General features: G+C 41.1%; 1 protein-coding gene across 2 annotated transcripts in view; it reads right to left on the bottom strand.

Moving 5' to 3' along the window:
• The window catches only part of SLC2A9 (solute carrier family 2 member 9), a 198,671-nt gene that overhangs the window by 47,433 nt on the left and 130,855 nt on the right, over positions 1-20,383 (bottom strand). For both annotated transcript variants that reach the window (XM_019553389.1, XM_019553390.1), the window contains 3 exons: positions 19,279-19,389; positions 7,676-7,777; positions 3,641-3,716 (listed from right to left, as the gene is read on the bottom strand). In XM_019553389.1, coding sequence (XP_019408934.1) covers positions 3,641-3,716; positions 7,676-7,777; positions 19,279-19,389 — 289 coding nt within the window. The remainder of the gene's footprint in view (positions 1-3,640; positions 3,717-7,675; positions 7,778-19,278; positions 19,390-20,383) is intronic.

Raw genomic sequence — 20,383 nt, forward strand, 5'->3', positions numbered from 1 at the left:
TCTGTCTAGGTCCCTCCCGACTCATCGATTCTATGATTTTCAGTGGTGGTGGATGACAGAACAAGGAGTAATGGTCTCAATTTGCAGCAAGGGAAGTTTAGGTTAAATATTTAGAAGAATTTTCTCACTAGGAGGGTAGTAAAACACTGGAACAGGTTACCCAGAGAGGCTGTGGAATCTCCATCCTGGGAGATTTTTAAGACCGGGTTAGACAAACCTTGGCTGGGATGATTTAGTTAGGGGTGGTCCTACTCTGAGCAGAGGGTTGGACTAGATGACCCCCTTAGGTCCCTTCCAACCCTAATTTTCTATGATTCCATGACTTACTCAGATCCAGAAGAAAGTAATGGGAGGCAGAATGTCTGTCTGCAAGGGCTACCCAGACTTTATATGCGGGCAAGAAGAGGAATTCGGAGCTGCACTGTGAGTAAAGAGAGGTTGTAGAATGCATTAACCAGCACTAAGTCTGGGGCAGAAGTGTCACAACTTACTGCTGGCATAAAGTAGACATAGATTATTGTCCCCCAAATAGACAAAGAGTAAGTAGGGAGCAGTTTTGTTTCACTCAGGTGTCTGAGCAATCCTGCAACTTATGCACTATCCTTCATGTGGCAGTCTAGTACTAAGGCATTGGAACAAAAATACTACAACGTCATTTCTCTTCCTCAAAATAGATATGATAATTGTATTAAAAATGTAAAATGATGCTTTAGGCTGGTGACATTAACAGATGTGGATGCTCTACTTTTCAGTGTTTTTGTTTCTTTTTTCTTTAGGTTGGAAATATAAGTTCTTTTCATTCATTTCAGGAGGTGGAAACTACTTTCTTATTTGGAAAGAGAAACAGTCCCTGCAGAAAGGCAACTGAGTGCATAAATTATGAGCCCTTCTGAACAGATGGAAGGATGAATGATAAGAGAAATAGTTTTACTATAAGCAAATCTATCCCAATTAAAGTCAGTTGAAATGTTGTCACTGAGTGCAGCAGAATCAGAATATGGTTCTATACGACTGATCTCTGAATTCAGCATCCCCTTGAACATGACAGTGTCAATCACCATGTTTTTCATAAAAATCAAAGCAGTTTTCAGTATTATGGAGACTATCATCACAATATTAGTATGGAGTACTTAATTCTTCAGAGAGGTGGATTGGTCAACTGTGGAACAAACACAGAATCATACTTCATGTCTTTAAAAATAATATGCATAATAGAAAAGGCAACATAAAGAATGCTATAAATTTAAATATTTTTGTAGGAACCAGTCTGCAATAATGAACAGCAGAAGATTCAGTCTTGCATATCTGCAGAAATATTGCCTCAATACATGTGCAAAATACATTAGAAAATCCTGACTGGCAGCAATAAAGGGATAAAAGCAAAGTGAACAAAAATAGACTCCATCAGAAGGAACAAAATAAAAACAAGTGAAAAAAACAGAAGAATTTATTTAAAAGGTTGAAGATATTAGAAATGTTGAACTGCAATGTACCTCTGAAGATTTAAAAAACCTGAAAGTTTTAAAAACCATTTTAAGGTTTTTTTCAAATTACTTTGCAAAATTATTCCTATGAAGTTTGTATTAGAAAAAAAAAATATAGAGGTTATAAGCATCCATACTTACTACAAACTACCTTGGCTGAAAACAGATGTTGCCTTTGTGCTGCCATTAAAAAACTATGTCACAAAGCCCAAGCAAACAGACGTCCATGCCACTTGTCACAGCACAAATGCCCAAAATCATTGCTGCAACTTTTTGTGGTAATGATTTGTATCACTTTTTATGGTAGGCATCTAGTTTGCTAATGGTGGGAAAGTGTGGGCAGCCCAGAGCTGCTTGAGCTCTCCACATGCCCCAGGCTTTAGGGGCCTGATCCTGTGCACCCCATGGCTATCCCTGCAGGAATTTAAAGAAACCTAAACATTATGAAAAATGCTTCTATCCCTAGCCTCCAATTCTTGCAATGCAGATGGTTTTGTAATTCCTTTGTAATTTTTTTTAGGTCAAATTCAATTCTGTCTCAGCCCCTGTTTAATACAAAAATCTCAGCAATAGTCCACTGGATTTTATAAAGTGGTATTCAAAAATCAGAGGCATTCCTCTTAAGATTGCATAGAAGTCTTAAGGGAAGTTAAATAAGGACTTTACACTTTTTGCCAATTCCCCCATAGGGTATAAACGGATGTCATCCTTGAAGTAGAATCCTTGAAGCTGAATCAGCTGTGTTGGGATATGTCCTGGCACAGCTGTCTTGGCACAGCTGTCGGGATGTGTCCTGGCACAGCTGATCCACTTCACTGGGTAACACAGATATTTGCCCTTTGTCTCCCATGTAGATACTTGGGGCACACTTCTGCAATCAGGGGAACCTGGATCAGTGAGGGGTCTGAAACTGCAAAAAGTCCTGCGTAACTATTAATGAAGGTACTGTAGGCTTTTCTTTTGAATAGTAGTGTTTGTCACAATATACATCAGGGTATATGTGTTGTGGGTTTTTGGTAACCAATCACTGATTGTTTACTAACCAATAATTGATATGGCTCCTACGTCAGTCAGGAGTGAATGTCACTGCGTTAGTAGCAGATTATTTCTCCAGGAGGTTGGGAGCATTAGAAAGAATTGTAGCATTTCCTGGGATGCTTGTAAGTGCTACAAGTCTAGCCCTTTTTTTAGTAGAGCATTCATAAAAAGTAGCTTGCTGCTTTTTCCATTTGTCTTTGCAACTTCAATTCACTAATCAGATGACCACCAAAGAAAAAACTAACTTAAATGAAGTGACAGTGAGGGTGATGAAACAAGAATCCTGTTGAATTTCCATTTGAAGAAAGGAAAAAAAAGCATTTATCTGGAAAAGTGACAAAACTGATGGGACATGCACACAGAAAACACTATAGAAGCTGTTGATTTTTTTTTCTCCTCCTTTGTAAAGAACAGCTTTTAAAAAATGAAGCATTCTTGTGACGCATCATTTTGCACATGCACTGTGGTCTGATTAAGTTCTTCCTTTAATCTGTAAACAAATGGTGTAAAAATTTTGGGGATTGTTAATTTTATGGTCAAATTTTGGCCTCAGTGCAACTGATGTGATTTGGGAGCAATGTTATTTGAGTGAATGAAGTTGTTTAATAATTGCACTAAGTGTAACTGAGATTCACATCAGGTCTATTATTGTCAGTAGTTACTAAAAATTATTAACCAACCATATAATGCAATGAGTTCTAGAGTGTATTGTAAAGAAAGCTGCAAACTAAGAATAAGGGACTACATATAAAGTTGCATCTATTTATCAGAAAGTAACCTAAATTGTTTTGGAACCTATGGAGGTATATGTGGAATGAGTGAGAGAACTTTGCTGTGATGTGAGCTGAAGTCTTTAACGAACTATGAAAATACTCATTGCAGGTAAAATCTTGCTAAGCCATGCTTCTGGAGAACTAGAAGCATTACAAGCAAGAGACTTAACTTCTACTATGATCCTTTAAAATACAACCCAACACAATGTATCCAGGGACACCAATGCTTAATGTTGCATTAAGAAACTCAGCTTAAAGTTGATCACACAGACAAACAGTATACAGAAATATGAAGAAAGTTGATCACACAGACAAACAGTATACAGAAATATGAAGAAGGCTTACCTGGTCCAATGCAAAATGATGCAATTATTGCAAGAATGCAAGCTATACTGAGGAAAGGAAGCCAGGACACATGATACTGCAAAACACACATCAACATTACTTGTGTCAATATGATGAGAATACAATGTGCCCTCCATGATTCTTTCTATAATCTAAGAAAACTTTTTCTTAGAAACAACTATTTTCAAAATATTTTACTGAACAATTGGTATTAAAATGTGTACCCATGCAGTACAATGCCAGATCTTTTGTATTACAGCAGCTACAAATATTGAATTTCTTCTTATACAGAAATTCAGCTAAGCTGTGCAGGAGAGTTTTCTTTCATTGCACAGATTCTGAGACACTGCTACCACATTCATGAAAGTCAGCATGGTTGTTTTTTTAAATTTCAAAGTATAATATGAAAGGATGGCATAATGTAAATGCACGATAATCAGGGATTGATGCTTGGTTCCTAAAGATATTGGGGTTTGTTGAGCTTGACAAAGTGTGTGGTGGTTTTAGCTGAGTAGGTTGGGTTTTTCAGCTACACCCTGATATCACTGAAAAACAACTTAATTGCTGTGACTCTGCACTCCATGAGTGTGTTATATGCAAAGAACTGTTGAAGGATGCTATTCCTGTTTGTATTAAAACAAATAATCCATTTCAATAAACATGAATAAAATACATTTGCCACACAACCTTTTACTTTTTAAATTTGTGTTCACTAACTCACAGAGCATATGATAAAATGTTAAGGGTTATGGCACTAATGTAAACCAACAGAGCTGTAATTTCTATCTAGAAACAACTAATGTTGCTCAATGGAAAGTGTCCAACCATGTGACCTGGTTCACATTCACAGGTCAAGTTTTCCACAGACGAAGAAAGTGCTCTAGGAACTTGCTGTCAGCACTTGCCATCAAGGGGAGCTGGAGATTGCTGCTGGTGGAGGCTCTCCATTGTCCCTCTCTGCTCCATGCCCTCCAGGCAGAGGGACCATGGTGCCCAGTGCCCTTCTGCTGTGAGGGTTGTTAAAATAAACTCAAGAGATCCAAGGAAAAGGACTACATCCCTGCTACAGAGAAAGGCAAAAACCCTTCCAGTCTGTACCAATCTGACCATGGGATAAAATCTGTTCCTGACCCCAAATGTAGCACTCAGCCCTTCAGATATTTGAAGATTACTATCGTGTTCCCACTTAAGAACCTCTTCTCCAAGCTGAGCATGCTTCCTTCAACCTCTCTTCCTGTGATTTGCCTTCCAAGCCGTTTATTATTTTTGTCACCTGCCTCTGCATCTTATCTTCTCCATGTCCCTTTTAAAATGTGGAGCCTAAAACTGCGCACAATACCCTAGAAGAGGCCTAAGAGGCACTGCATAAAGGTGAGCTATCAGTTTCCATATCTTGCATCTAATGCTTCTTCTGATACAGCTCTAAACCGTATTAGCTTTTTGCACAGCTATGTTGCATTGCAAACTCATGTTGAGTCTGTGGTCCACCAAGACACCCAGATCCTTCTCCAAAGTGCTGCTATCCAGCCAAGTTTCACCCATTTTGTATTTGTGTTTCTCATTATTCTTCCTGAGATGTAGCACCTTGCATTTGTCAGCACTGAGCTTCATCCTGTTACCTCCAGCTCTGTTTTTCAATGTCAAGAACTTTCTGAATTGTGCCCCTGTGCTTCAGTGTGTTTGCAATCTCTGGGGCAGCAGAGGTCAGCATGAGTCACAGGTGACCCCTGGCAGGAAGGGGATGGTGGTGGACCTTGTAATGAGGCCAGATCAGAACCCTGGGCCTACCCAGTCCCAATGAGAAGATCAGGGCAGTTCATCCCCTGAGGCTGCCTGGAAAAGGGCACCACCTGCAGTGCACCTGAACACAGCTGGTCTTAGTAGGACAATTTGGGTGGCCAGTCCCCTGAGGCCACAGGCAGCAGGCCCCACCTACTCAGCCTTAAAAGATAGGCCCAGCTTGCAGTACTCTGTCTGGGCAACAGCTCCTGACTGCTGAGTACTTTCTTGCTTTATTTCTGGGATCTCGGGCCCTGACACTTGTTTACTCTAACCTGCCTTTGGCTCCTGATTCCAGTTCTGACTCCTGTTATACTCTGACTCCAGCCCTGAATCTTGGCATATCCTAACTACAGCTCTGGCTCTGGCATGCCCAAACTTGATTCTGGCTCCTGGCTTACCCTGACATCGGCTGCAGATCTCTGGCTTCCTGGGACCCTGGCTCTTGGACTTCCCCTATATATCAGATGACCTTTCCCAACTGCCTACACTCTGGTTCTTAACAGACCTGGCCAAACACTATCACCCTGTGTGTAACATGCCAAACACTCAAATGAAAGAGTAATACAAACAAGTTGCAAAGATATTTTACATTTAACAAGTAGTATTTCTGAACTTGGATCACCATTTTTGTGGCTTATAAGGTGATAAATTCCTTGAGCATGTATTATGTGACAGTTTATTGCTCCACTAATACATTAACCACATGTTTAAATGTAATGTCTGCCAAGGGCATCAAAAAGGAACCCAAGCTCTGAAGTTTGGACCTTAGTCCAATTCCAAAGTCCTCAGCACATTTTATGGGGAAAAAAAGAAGAGCTCAGATTCAAACTGGTTAACAGTTTAAGTCTGCTTGTAGCCTGGAGTCATGGTTCAAGTCAAATTTAAAGGCAAAGGAATATCACTGATTTATAAGAGCTTGCCTAATTATTTTCAGAGTCACAATATGTAGTAAAGAAATTGAAAGACACAACTTTTCAATCTATATTTCAATATATAACAACATTTGCTATAGTCTTACAAAGTTAGGTGTCTTAAGTTTGCCAGGACAACAAATTCTGTAAAATACCATTTTACTGTACGACACAAACTTGACTGTAATAATGGGGCTATAAAATGACACAGTGCATTTATATACTATGCAATACACTCTCTTCAACCTGACCAAAAATTTAAAACTTGTATTAATAGAGGGGCTCATTTTAGATACTTTAGCAAAGACAGAAATATCTCAACTTGGCCAGAAAAAAAAATTGCCTGAAGTCTGTCAGAGCTCTACTTGTCAAAATCCTGACAGAAGCTTCAAGAACAAGAGAAAACTGTACATGATTATTCATCCACAGGAAGATAAACAAGGCAGCCATTAAACTGACTTCAGCTAAGTGCTAGGATTTGTTTAATATTTTTTTTCTGACATATAGTCACTTGTGAAGTCATTGCTAACAATATGTCTCAAAGCCAGGTTCTGCCACTCAGCAAATAATGAATCTTTATATAATGAGTAAAAATACCAGAATTGAATTTCAAAGTTTCAGTGGTACTGAAATGTTTTCTCTCCCGGGTTTTTTCCTTATAATTTTACTCATTTCATGTTTCCAGAAAAAGAAACAAAAACATCACCAGTGAACAGAAGGCTCAGACAGAATGAAAGTAATTGCAAAAAGAACAAAAGCACAAAGGCATGAAGCATGGAATATAGCAATGTGGGCCAACCTTTTTGGCAGGCACACCACAAATTAGCCCTGTGCCCTCCCTGCATGCCACTCTGATCCTCTTCTCCTGCCCAATCTGCTATTTTGATCGTTGCTCCCTGTCCTATGCCTCCTGCTTCCACTGCTGCTTGGTTTACTGTTTTTTGCCCTATCCACTCCCCAGTTTGATGTATGCTATACACACAGGCTGCTGTGCCACTTGTAGAAAGTATGCTGCAGGTTGGCAACCCCTGGAATACAGCCCTGCTAAACAGTGGGTAAAGTTAACTTCACAGAGGTACTTGATTCCCTGAATACAAGGAACTCATTGGTCAGAGCAGAATGACACAACCTTTTAGGCCCAATTATGACAACTAGAAATCACACGTTGAAAAACGGCTTGGAACTAAACAGAAGACAGAACTTCAAATCCCATTTCAGGATAAAAGATCATTTAATCAAAAACTGGTGATGGCCTGTGAAAATGAGCTGAAACCAAGTAGTGTGATAAGCATGTGACTTAAAAAAAAATAGAGACAGTATTTATGTGGTGAATATACTGTACCTGTAAAGTCAAAGATGCTGTAAGTACAGAAAAGAAAACAACCATCAAACCAAAACCTCCGATGAGAAGAGGTCTACGTCCAAGTCGTTCAATAACTAAGCCCTGAGGAGGAAGAAACAACATTTTACTTCCTTGAAGAACCAATATATAGCTTTGATAACAATAATTTCTTATGGTGCAATGAGTGCAATGTAAAATGTATAAACAGTAACACCTAACTTTATTTTCTTAGTTCTCATCTACTATCTGTTTGTAATTAGAGTCCAACTGCCCAACTTTATATATTTTGAAAACTAGGTAAGTAAATATTTGGCACTGTTAACTGAAGACAGAGCCACAGGTGTAACTAACCTCTTTTTATGCTTGGTAGAGAGCAGCAATAGAAATATGCATGTGTGCACATGCGTTTACATGGTAGGTGGCGGCAGGGAATGCTAAGCACGTGGGTCAGGCTTACCTGGCCTGGTGGCACCTTCTGTTGCCACTGCATGGTCCATCCACCCTAGCTTGTTGCTGTTGCTGCTTTGGCACAGGCTCCCTAGGGAGTTGCCATTCTGGCATCCCTCCTAAGTTTGTGCCTAGAGCTGGTACCCTGCTCACCCACCTCTAGTTATATCGCATGACAGAGCTAATTTGTAATATTTGGGTAAACTGATCTTCTGCCTCACAGAACAATAAGGAAATTATAGATGAAAAAAGGTAAAATTCACAATGTTTTAAAGCACAATGTTATAGTTTTTTTCCATTAATATGGTGAGTGTATAAGTTAGTATTGTGTTTAATTTCTGACATAACTTAATAAAAACAAGTATACTTTATGGGTAAACTTACAGCAATTTTTGCAACAGTTCTACATTATTAAAAAAAAAAAATCAGGATATTTTTCTGCTACAAAGGAATGAAGAAAGCCCTAAAAAGGCTCGATACTAAAAGTATTAGATTTTTCTAGATTCAAATATTTTAAATAGACAAGTGATATACACTTTGCATCAGATAGATAAGAACATCTAGTATGTCATTCTTATCAATACATACCGTAATTACTAATTACAATTGCTTTCGTGTGCAGAAGGGATAAAACAGTTATTTGAAGTCTAAGAAGTATGTTTCAAATGACTGCTTCAAGTTAGATTCATACAATTAAATGTCTGCCACTCAGTTAATTACTTTAGGCTAAAAGACTGTTTTCAAGTATCACCCAAGCAGAAGGCGATATGAATCCTAGCTTCACTCTATTAGCATTGGCAGATGGCATGGATGCTCCCTGGTCCACTGGCAGGCACAAAGCCTTTAGGCATGAAGGAAAAGGAAATCTCTTGTGCAATGGTGTCAGGAGTCCGGGCAGCAGGCTAGCTAAATTGCCACCAGCTGGCTCTGGTTAGCTGAGTGGGCCTGTCTGCCAGCAGCATACTTCTAGCTGGCCTATTTGCTCGCATGAGCAGGGCTGCCAGTTTATAGGCATCAATTCTTTCAATGCTCAAAACGGTCCTCAACAGCAATGATGTCTACCTTTGGTTCTCAGTTCCCAGCTCAACCCCTTTGCTCTTGACCTGCTGGCTTCTGACATGCTCTGCCCCCTAACTCCTGATTTCAGGCTACAGCCCTGTCTCCTGACAGCTGGCTTTGATTTTCTAATCTCCCAAGTACCAATTCCTCACAGCTACAGCTGTCTATTTTGGACCTGCTATTAGCGACTACAATCTAGATCCCTTCTTCCTGTTCCTGGCTCATGGCTCTATCCAGGGTGACTGCCTCTGCTTCAAGCCCTTAATTTGGCCTCCTGCCCTGCCATTTACTGATCCCCTGATTCCTGACTCCAGTCTGGACCTTGTCTGTTCCTGATCCCTCCAGGGTCAAGCTCGAACCCCTCACTCCCCGTGCACTGGTCACACTCCTGACAAGCAGCTGCTCCCTCCATAATCATTTCTACTAGCACTTTTGGAAGAGGTATTAAGGTCATAACCGCTTTACATTCTACCAGTCCTCACCCTTTTGTAAAGCTAGCCCAGACACCAGGCATATGTCCACATTGCATATTGCCAGAAAAAGGGTTAACACTGGACTCTGCCCCTGCTGCTTTCTGTCTCAAGAGGAGTGGCAGCCATTTTGCAGCACAGCCTCTCCGAGAAAAAGCTAGCTGTAGGACATGATTGGGATATTTTTCCTCTACAGTTTGCTTTCCAAAAGGGCAAGGTGCATATCTTATTTGGGGACACATGGTATGTGAGAAAATATGGAAATAAAGCCAAAGTCGGAAAATGGGTCTGGTTTAGATAATTTCCTGTTTTACAAGCAGGGTAGAGACACATGGTATAAATGACCATTCTTCTCATTAAGATATCATTTGACTTCCCTAATTTTTTATCAAAGTTTATTCAAAGAACTATTGGGAAGATAGAAAAAAAAAACCTTATATCAAGTCTCACTTTTCACAAGCTGGTGTGCATTTTTCCACACATGCCCATTATTATCCAAACTGATTGCAAAGTAGTATCCAGAGGTCCTAATCAGGATCAGAGACTCACTTCAAGGTGCTATTTTAATACAGAAAAAGACACAAGCTGGAAACAGATGTTACTTTTGTGCTACCATAACCAGAAGGCACAAAGTGAAAGCAAATATGCATTCATGCTTTTTGTCATGACACAAATGCCTTTATGTTGCTTTTCCCCACTGTGGATGTCTAGTTGCTTTATGGTGGGAGAATGTGGGCTTCCTGGAGCAGGGATCCACACCATGCAGGAGATCCTGAGGCTTGAGAGAACCAGTCCTGCATGCACCAGGAATGCCCATGCAAAACCAGGCCCCTCAAGCTCTGGGAGCACCTGCCCAGCTTTCCCAGCATAAAGGCATGTCCCTGGGAATCTCCAGGACACATTTCTGTAAGGGGGAACTCTGGCTTTCCCTGCTTACAGAGATGCATCCCAGATTCCTGGGAGTACAACTCTGTAAGTGAGGAACATATCACCTGTTACCTCACATGACCAATCGGTGGGACAATGAGCAATGCATGTTTTGCCCAATGAAATGGACCAGCTGTGCTGGGACACATACTTGTACAGTTGATCCATTTAATTAGGTGAAGCTTATTTATAACCAGATTGCCTGCCTCAAAGAACCTCTAAATACAATTCCTGGTGCTGAAAGACTGTAGCGAGAAACTATACCTTAGTTTTGTTCAGTACTTTGAGGAAAAATTATCAGTTCAGTTTCTTCTTTGACAAGCCATAGATGTCAAAGAACTACAGGAAATTGTGCAACCTCTTGACAATGATAAGCAGCAAAATCCAGCATCAATAGAATATGAAGAGTCCTAGGAAATTCCAACTCAAGATCTCTCTGAGCTACATGGTGCTAACTTTGTCAGTGTTGTATATAAGTCATCTGACAATGCAATTTTTAAATGTTAACAACAGACTTAAGACCCCTTTATTTTGATGAAATGCCTGCTTTTATCTCAGGCCCTACTGTTCAGGTGAGTAAAACATTTAAGCACATACTTAACTTTAAGCTTCAAGTGAAATACATTATTATTAATTGCCTTGCTGGAACAATATGCCTTGCTGAACCAAAGCCATGAAAGTGTAAGTATGCATTCAGTCTGACTGATTAAAAGTTGCAGCGCTTTGAATCTGATGGATAGACAATCATCTGAAGTGTCCCGGGGGATATTCAGAAAGGCACAACTTGTTCTTCTTCAAGAGAAGCTGGCAGAATCTTGCTACATACCAAGCAATGCAGATACAATGTAGGGAGATCTTCATATCTGGATGTAATCCAGCACAGATGGAGTTGTGGGGCCTTTCGAGAAGGGTCTAGAAGAGCATTTCACAGCCTGGAGAATGTACAAATTCTAGAACAATATACTGTAAAACAGGTCTGATCTGAAATGTTTCTCAATAACTAGTATTTAATCCCATTCTACATTCCTTTCAAGGGATACTGAAATTCTGTTTGTTGGCTATCTTTAAGGGATGTATTTATTTCTGCTTTTCTACCTATGATCATTTAAGAATGTCTCTCTCTGATATTCTGACCCTTTATACAGGAGTTTGCAATAGAAAATGGAACACATTCAAATTCACAAGGACAATGTCCTATTTCATTAGAGGCCTGGTACCCATGACCCTGTCTTGCCAAAGCTTCAGAAAAACATTGGCTCAGCAAGGCCACAACTTCTAGCAGACCTTCCTTCCCATTTCCTTCTCATCTTCTAACCAGGTTCCCCCTTTCCTTTCCCTTCTTAAAAGGTGACCAGGCTTGGTTGGGCTACCAAAAATAGATGTTTCAAGGCATGAGTGACTGGTGCCTCCTGAATCTGGGGGGGAGCGCCCACAGAAGCTGCCAACAGCAGCGGCCCTGTCAGGAGGGCACCAGCCCTACCAATGGCATCAGTGTCAGCCATCGGGGGGCACCAGCCCTGTCAGGGGGCACGTGCACCCCCATGCACCCCCTACCAGTCACCTGTTTCAAGGGAGTTTCAAAGCCTTTGCAAATTGCACCTGGAAGATGGTAAATTAAGTGATATATCTTCACTTAAAAATTGTTTTTCTTATACTATCATTACAATCTAAATATTTTTATAGTTATTAAGTGTATAACAAGGGTACAAGAGCCGTAACTGTTCTATCTTACTTTGGATATGTAACTCCTTGTGCACTTCCCTCTGACAGCCAGTCTAATCAGATTGCTGACAGCAATAAGAAGTCCTGTTCTTATACTCCACTGGGTATATCTACACATGATATTAATGCATCCGAATTTTCTGAGCAGATGATTCAGGTGCATTAGGGCGTGTGTCTGCACGTGCACCTCTTTCAGGAGCAAACTGAGCTTGACAGGAACAATCTAGTCCAGGGTTGCTCCTGCCCTGCTCTGCCCTCCTGAAGCAGCCAGGGGGAGCTCCAGGCTCTCCTGGGTGACAGCCACAGGCTGGCGGGGAGCTCTGGGGGCAGCCTCAGGCTGACAGAGGGCATGGGGGTCAGGCCTAGGCTCCAGGAGGCAGAGGGAGAGCTATCCCGGCTCTGGGGGTATCTCCCTCCCAGGCGTGTGGTGACTGGGGCTGGCCTGAGCCCTTGTGGGCAAGGAGAGCTGTCCTGGCTCCAGAGGCAGCTCTATTGCAGCTGCATGGAGATTGGGGCCAGCACGAAGCCCTAGAGGGTGGGGGTTCTTGATTTCACTCCTGGAGCCAGGACAGCTCCCCTCACTGTCCAGGGCTTGGGGCTTAGCCAGGTAGCTGTTGTGGCCCCCTGCTGCCTGGGGTGAATGGGAGCAATTTGCTCCAAGCCAGCCTCTACATTTGCCCTTTGGCACATTAGTTTAAAGTGCCATTTTCTAGTACCTGTTTCTGTTGGTACTAGTAAACAGTGCTTTAAATTAATCTGCTGAGCAGTAATTGGTGTGTACATGTACAGGCTGATGCTTTACTGTGCATTAGATTAACCTAATGTGCAGTAAAGTGTCTTGTGTAGATGCACCCACTGTGCTGTGTCTCTAAGCTTAATATTAATGGATGCAGCAAAACAGGGATGAAGCTGAATGGCGTGAGGCTTGTGCTCAGCTAACCCAGTCACCCACAACACTAATCATCAGGTTAGAGTCTAGGGCTGGGCTGGACTGAGGGCACCCCCACTCCCCCCAACAGCTAATGCACAGAAAGAAAAACAAGAGTCACAGGGCCGGAGAGAAAACAAGAGATGTTAAGTCTATAGGCCAGTGAGTACGGCACTTCACTGGGGGAAGAGAAGAGTTATGCATTCCAGTCTTTAACCCAGGGTGTGCTGATATTTTATTTTAAATAGTCATTGGATAAAATGCATCAAATAACATTGGGAGCAGGGACTGGGACCCGGGGGTTCAACTCCTATAGAAGTGCCTACTCATTGGCTATGGATGTGGGCTCCTTCTTACTTGCTCTCTCTGGTCCCACGATTATAGGGCCACTGACAGATGTTAAAAATAGGCATGATGGGATCTGATGTGCAGTCCCAGCAATTGTGCCTCCTGCCATGTCATACATGCATGTCAGGAAGCAATGATTGTGGGACTAGGCTTCAGGTCCCATCACACCATATTGCCAGTGCAGAGGAATCCCGGTCCCAGGCTCCCCCTGCACTGGCAGTCTTCACTGTTGTGGCTGGGAGCCCCATCAGCTGATGAAGCTCCCATCTGCAGACATGCATGGTGCATGTCTGCGGCTGGGCGCTCCAATCACTGACAGGCCTTCCAGCCACAGGGATGCATGGTGCACCCCCATGCCTGGGAGCTCTGAACACTGATGGGCTTGCAGATGGGGGCTCCCAGATGGGGGAGCTTACCCAGCTGAGACCTGCAATCAGCTGACCACTTGTGTGCTGTGGAGGCTGGGAGCACTGACCACATGTTTGGTTAAAAGCATGACAGTGAAGAGTGACAAAAAGTCATTACACATATTTTGTGTTTTGTGTTAATCACATCATAAGTATAATGTGTCAGGTTCCTCCCCACACGGTAGCCATATTACAATGGGAAAGGCAGACAGTATGCTCAGCACAACTTAGCATCTATCCTGGAAAATGTCTGGTGTGTTCTTGAGACCCCTCAAGCTGAGGAGGGAATTCACACCAGGTCTTACTTCCTGACTGCTTTAATGACTACATTTTATGTGAAAGACTCTCCCCTCATTCCTTTAAAAGAAAACAGAGAGCCATTCACCCTACCCAAAGACATGACTTAAGAGACTACACTTCGAAGTCAAAGTGTAATCATGGGTTTCAGCCTGTGAATCCAAGTTTCATGCAGATACCTCAGCTTGGGACAGTGGTGGGATTTCAGAAACACCCCTCTCCATGTCTCCTACTGGCTGGATGAGGCACCTTCCTGCACAGCATATTGAATATTGTGTCCCCCATTCTTAGGTGCCTCATTTTCTCCATTTACAATATATGGAACTTTGGTGCCAAAATCTGGTTTGCAAATTTTACTGTTCAGCAGGAAAATAAAAGTTCAGCAGAGAAACATTCAGCTTTCCATACTTAAGGTCAGACTGAAAAGGGACAATGTGATTAAACCAATCACAATCTACCCCCAAATTAAGGAGGCTGGCTTTTCCCTGCAGTAAAAGTGAATCACTATTCCCACTCACAAATTTTAGTGCTCTTTAAACTTTCCTGGGGTGGTGGCTCTTTTCTGCCACTACAGTAGTTTTAGATTTTGTGTTTCCTTACAAGGTGATAGAAATCTACATATTGTTCAGCTCATAAGTTTAGTTCATAAAGATCATATTCACTTACATTTGAAAAGTGCGAAATGAAGATGAAAGCATGCTTAATAGGCATTTAATTTATGATTAATTAGTAAATCTTTTCCTCTGTACAAGAAAATATAGTTCTTTTATGCAGTGAATAAATCATTGAGTGTTCTTTAGTTTCAAATTATCAAGCATAGTTGATAGCATTTTCATTAGATTAAGAGAAACACATTTAATCATCTAAAAATTCAGACCATGAAATTTGTTATGTGGGATAAACAGCTTAGCATGGCAGTCACTTTGGGATGCCAAATGTTTGCTCATGTGGACAATTACTTATGGCTGCCTAAAATTATGGATGATAGTCTACATAAATATTCCTCTAGGTAAAATTATGAGTTTTCTATACCATGCCTAATTTTATTAAGCAAAAGCAAAAAATGTAAAAGAAAAAGAAAACAAAAAGTAACCATTTTAAAAAGCTGGCAATCTTTCCACATATATTCTAGAGAAAGAGAATCCAACACTTAAGTTTACAGGGAGCTGTTATATATCTGTAATAGAGCATGTTGACTGAAGGAAGGCTATTTTCTCACCTCATAAGTTATTAATACTGATATTTGTTTTTCTTCAAGGGTTGCATCAACTAGTAGTATTATTTCACACTTATTTCCAGGAGACATATCAAAGGGACACTTTCTACCCAAATTTTCTGATGCTGTTTTAATGATAATCTGCCTAGTAAATATGTCTATATACCTTACCAAAAATATCCTTGCTATATTTTCTGCTGTTTTTACTACCAAATGCTTTGCTGTCTGTATAACATTATGTTTAAGAGCGTTATGCACAACCCACCCACTGGCTGGTCCATTTACCACCTCAGCAGTCCACTTACTACCTATTATGATGGAAATCCTAAATTTTGTTCTTGATGATGGCTTGGTTTCATTTATATCCTTGTTGCTATAAATAAACACTTTATTCTAGATCCTAAATGGAATATAACTAAGAGCACCCCGTAAGATGAGCAGTGCATGAGTGATACAGTGGATCATCAAAAGAACAGTGAAACTGACTGTATGTGGTATGATGCCAAATGAAGATGAGAAATAAACTGTGAAAAATATGTGCATGCATACACACAGCTCTTCCCCAGCCCCATTCTCTTCTGGTTACAGTTATCTTAGCAATTACTTAATTCTTGTGTCTCTGGACAGAGGCAATAAGAAGTGGTAGAGGATTCCTGAAATCAAATTAAGTCTGTAAAGCAACAGCTCAATGCATCCTAGAGAGCAGGTTTGAAAGGTTGGCAATTTACAAACACCAGTATTTCTGTAGATATAGCCAATGGACTGAACATAAACTAAAAGAATTACAAATATACCTCTGGGGCATGGGAAACTTACTGAATAAAGTTAAGATAATAGGAACTAACTTGACAGATCAATCCAACTTCTATTCTGTGGCAACAACGTGCTCTGAATATATTCTACAAACTGATATTGTAAAACCCACTGACAAATGAGGGATCATATTTTTAGATGGTTTCATGACATAAAAGCCTACAATATGTAATTCTTACCAGGAAAAAATAAGCATCCTCCCTATATAAAATAGTAGCCAAATTACTTTTTATGCATTTATCTTAAACAAAACAATATTAAAACAATGCACCTTTATTTTACAGAGTGGTAATATGTCAAAATTGAGATCTCTGCAGAGCTAAAAAATACAGGTGGAAAAGTAAAATGATCAAGAAGATTTTTGTGACTTTTAAGATTCTTTATATCCTGGCTTATAAAAAAATGGTTTTGATAGTCTGGTTTAGCTCAATATTTAGGAGGTCATAAAGTTGTTGTTATCCCACTAGAATGGCTTTTTGCCAAAACTATTCCTCTGATATTTAAAAACAGATGTGACTCTGTATATACAGTTAATAGGAAAATATAAGACAGATAAGTGCCAAATAAAAAAGTAACAAATCAAGAAAATGAAATCTGTTTGCAACATTTAATTTCCCAAACTTATTATTTTTTATTATAATGGAATGGAAAAATACACCTGCAGATGCAAAAAAACAGTTTAACTACAGAAAGAGGTTTAGTTTTAATTTGTCAGTTAGTTACCTAATGCTGGCTAATTAACTTCGCTGTTTTGAAAACAACCCAAAAATGTGCTTCAGGGGGTACTTTTAGTGTCTAAATCTAGTGTTTAAAACATGACAAATATGTATCAAAATTGGTAGTGAATGTAGAAGTGGATGGTATCCTGGGCAGCAGTGACCACAAACTGACTGAATCAAGAACCTGAGGTAAGGAAGAAAGGGGACCCTGGACTTCAGAAAAGCAGATTTTGACTCAGGGAATTGATGTGCAGCATCCCCTGGGAAGTCAGCCTGAGGGGAAAGGGGTCCAGGAGAGCTGGTTGTATTTTAAAGAAACCTTACTGAGGGCACAGGAATGAACCACTCTGATGCACAGAACAACTAGCAAGTATGGCAGAAGACCAGCTTGGCTGAGCAGGGAACTCTGATTCCTAATACCAGCCCACATGTATTGTGACACTTTACTGCAAAGCTAGTTAACTGTGCAGTAAAGTGCATGTGTAGATGCACCCACTGGGTGCATCAGATGAAGCAGGCTGTACCTACTCTAAATCAGTTAGCTTACTATACAGTGAAAGAGGTAGTCAGCCATATTAGTCTGAAGTCAGATAGAAGGCAGAGTAGATTTGCATTTGATAGACTAAAACAGAGACGTTAATAGCATAAACTTTTGTGACCCCATCATCTGATGAAGTAAGCTTGGGCCCACAAAAGCTTATGCTGCATCATGGGTGTCAAACTTGTCTGGTCCTGTGGGTCATCTGAGTAATTTAGAACTGGTCCACACACTGGATGAATGGCACAGGTAGGGCCATCTCAGGGGAGGGGGGGAATTGGGGCGACCGCCCCGGGCGGAGCCAGGTGGAGCAGCAGTGGTGAGGAGCTGGGTGGAGTGGTACCTCTGCATCCAGCCACTTGTTACCCTTCTGTCCCCAACCCCGCTGCCAACAGAGGCAGCTTCTTCAGGTCTGGGATCGGAGTGGGGGCAGGGCCGCACCTGGGCTGATTTGCCCCGGGACCCACATCCTGCTTGGGTCGCCTCTGGGCACAGGGCTAGCCTTGAGGTCTGGATCAGGCCCACAGACCACTCCCATGCTGAATCCACTGCATGTGGGCCCAATTCTGACAAGTCCCCAGAGGCCTGGCATCCTGCTGCCACCATAGGAACAAGCCACAACCCCAATCTTTTTTCTGAGTTGCTGCTGGGGCTCCAACACCACTCCTGCTCAGGTGCTTGACAGCCAAGCTGGTGACAGGCATAGCACAGGAGTCACAGCAGTTATGCATCTTCTTCCTGCAGCAGCAGCCAAGTGCCTGGGTGACAGCTGTGGTGCTGGAGCCCAAAGTACCATGGGCAGATGCCCAGTGCTGCAGGTGCTTGACTGCTACTGCAGGAACAAGTCTCAGTGCTGCTGAGGCTCCAGTGGTGTGGAACTCAGTCAGGCACTAGGCTACCACCACAGGAAAGTCAGACTTGGGGCAAAAGTCTGTGGACTGGATAATCTAGATCTGTGGGCTGTATCTGGTCCATAGGCCATATGTTTGGCACCCCTGTGCTATATAGGTCTCTGATTTAGTTTATAAAGTGCAAATCTATTCTGCCTTTCATGTATAAGGTACCACCCCGTCCTGCCTTGTGTCTAATTTCAGACTAACACCACTAACTATTTTCCTCTACTATTTAACATGAAAGGCTGGTTTACAAATATTTGCACGTAGACCTTCTGTCTAATTAACTTCTGTGGGATAAGTGCCATATCATCTCTTCTTAATAGCTTAAGGGATAAGCTGCTATCTCTGAAATCCAAAGGACATATTCTTTTCTCTGCCCTGGTACAGAACTAGATCTGGAGCAGGGATCTAGTCACCCATAAAACAGCCACATAAGGTAGCCTCTCAATCTTTCTTCTTTCTGGGCTAGTTTTTATATCTTCCATACAAGGCCACTTGCCATACATTACATTATAAACTTCCCAATATTTTTCTTCAGCTTCACAGCTCTCTATCAGGATGTATCAACCTACTATATAGCTGCTCTGAAGTTTAAATACCATCCCAAAGTAGATGGTACTTAGACAGCCAGGTAGCTGGGACTTGTACTGGATCTAACTATGGTATTTTCCAGCTAATGAAATCAATTGAATATTTTTGCTAGAGTATTTTAACATGAAAAATTAATCAGTAACATTTATGTCAGCATTAAATAATTTTAATGTGATCAATTGCCATAATGTTTTATATATAATGAATCATTGTAATGCAACTTACAGAAAAAACAGCAGCCAAGATTTCAGTAGCACCAGTGCTCAAGGTAACATAGGGGATGGTATCATGGTTGATCCCAGATGTGCTGAAGATGCTGTTTGTGTAGTACCAGATCTGTATCAATGTAAAGCAAGCACTTCATTAGTTGCCATTATTTGATACAGAGGTCTTCAACATATAATTCAAACATATGACTGTGAAGGACTAGAATCTTGCATGCAATCTGCACAACTGCAAGGCAATGGAGATTCGATAGTATTTGAGGGTCCACTCATTTAAGTAGCTGAGTGCCGACATCTACAATATCTTGTCTACATGGTGACATATTTGGGAAAGTTAATATGAGTGAAAAGTGTGAATTTCAAACTGGTGGCATCTATGGACGGTCCACGATCCCTGCTGGCTGCTGCCTTCGGCGGCATCTGCAGGTGGGTGCTGACCAGGGGTCAGCACTTGCCAAGCCGCCCCCCCCATCACCAACAGTGCCGGTGGAATCTGCGGGAGCGCCCCCGCTTACTGCTGCCGCGATCCCGCCACCGCCAGTGCCGCCATGCCCCCAACCACCAGGGGCACGCATCGTTCATGACTACAATAATTCAACCACAAAAATATTTTAAAATCCCAATTTAAGACCCATTTTATGTAAACAAATTTTGCATACTTGGCAGAATACATGAGGAAATACAAAATAAAAAAATGAGTTTTAAAGCACCCAATTTTAATGACTTAAAATTCTGCATAATATTAAAAAAATTATACCCAATATCAGAAGATTTGATTACTTTAAGCTGGTCAGTTTCAGTTATATATTTTTCTCCTTTTCTCCCTGAAACAAGTATAGCTATGGGTTTCTTTATATAACTTGAACAGTCTGTTTCTTTCTGTAGGTGTCATTTTATTTCACTTATACCTTTAGCAGATAAATTGTAAGAAAGAATGAATGACAAGATAATTTCACTTCTTTTCTTAACAAAGTATCCACAACAAAGAACAAAATAGCCTGTCATTAGCATTGAAATCTTGTAATTTGAAGAAAACAATGTTTGTTTGCTCAGTCTTTTATACTTTCCCTAAAATGTGAAGCAGATCTTTTAGACTTCTTCCTACC

Source organism: Crocodylus porosus, unplaced genomic scaffold (genome assembly GCF_001723895.1).
Source record: "Crocodylus porosus isolate Cpor-Errol unplaced genomic scaffold, CroPor_comp1, whole genome shotgun sequence".
NCBI classification, from domain to species: Eukaryota; Metazoa; Chordata; order Crocodylia; family Crocodylidae; genus Crocodylus; species Crocodylus porosus.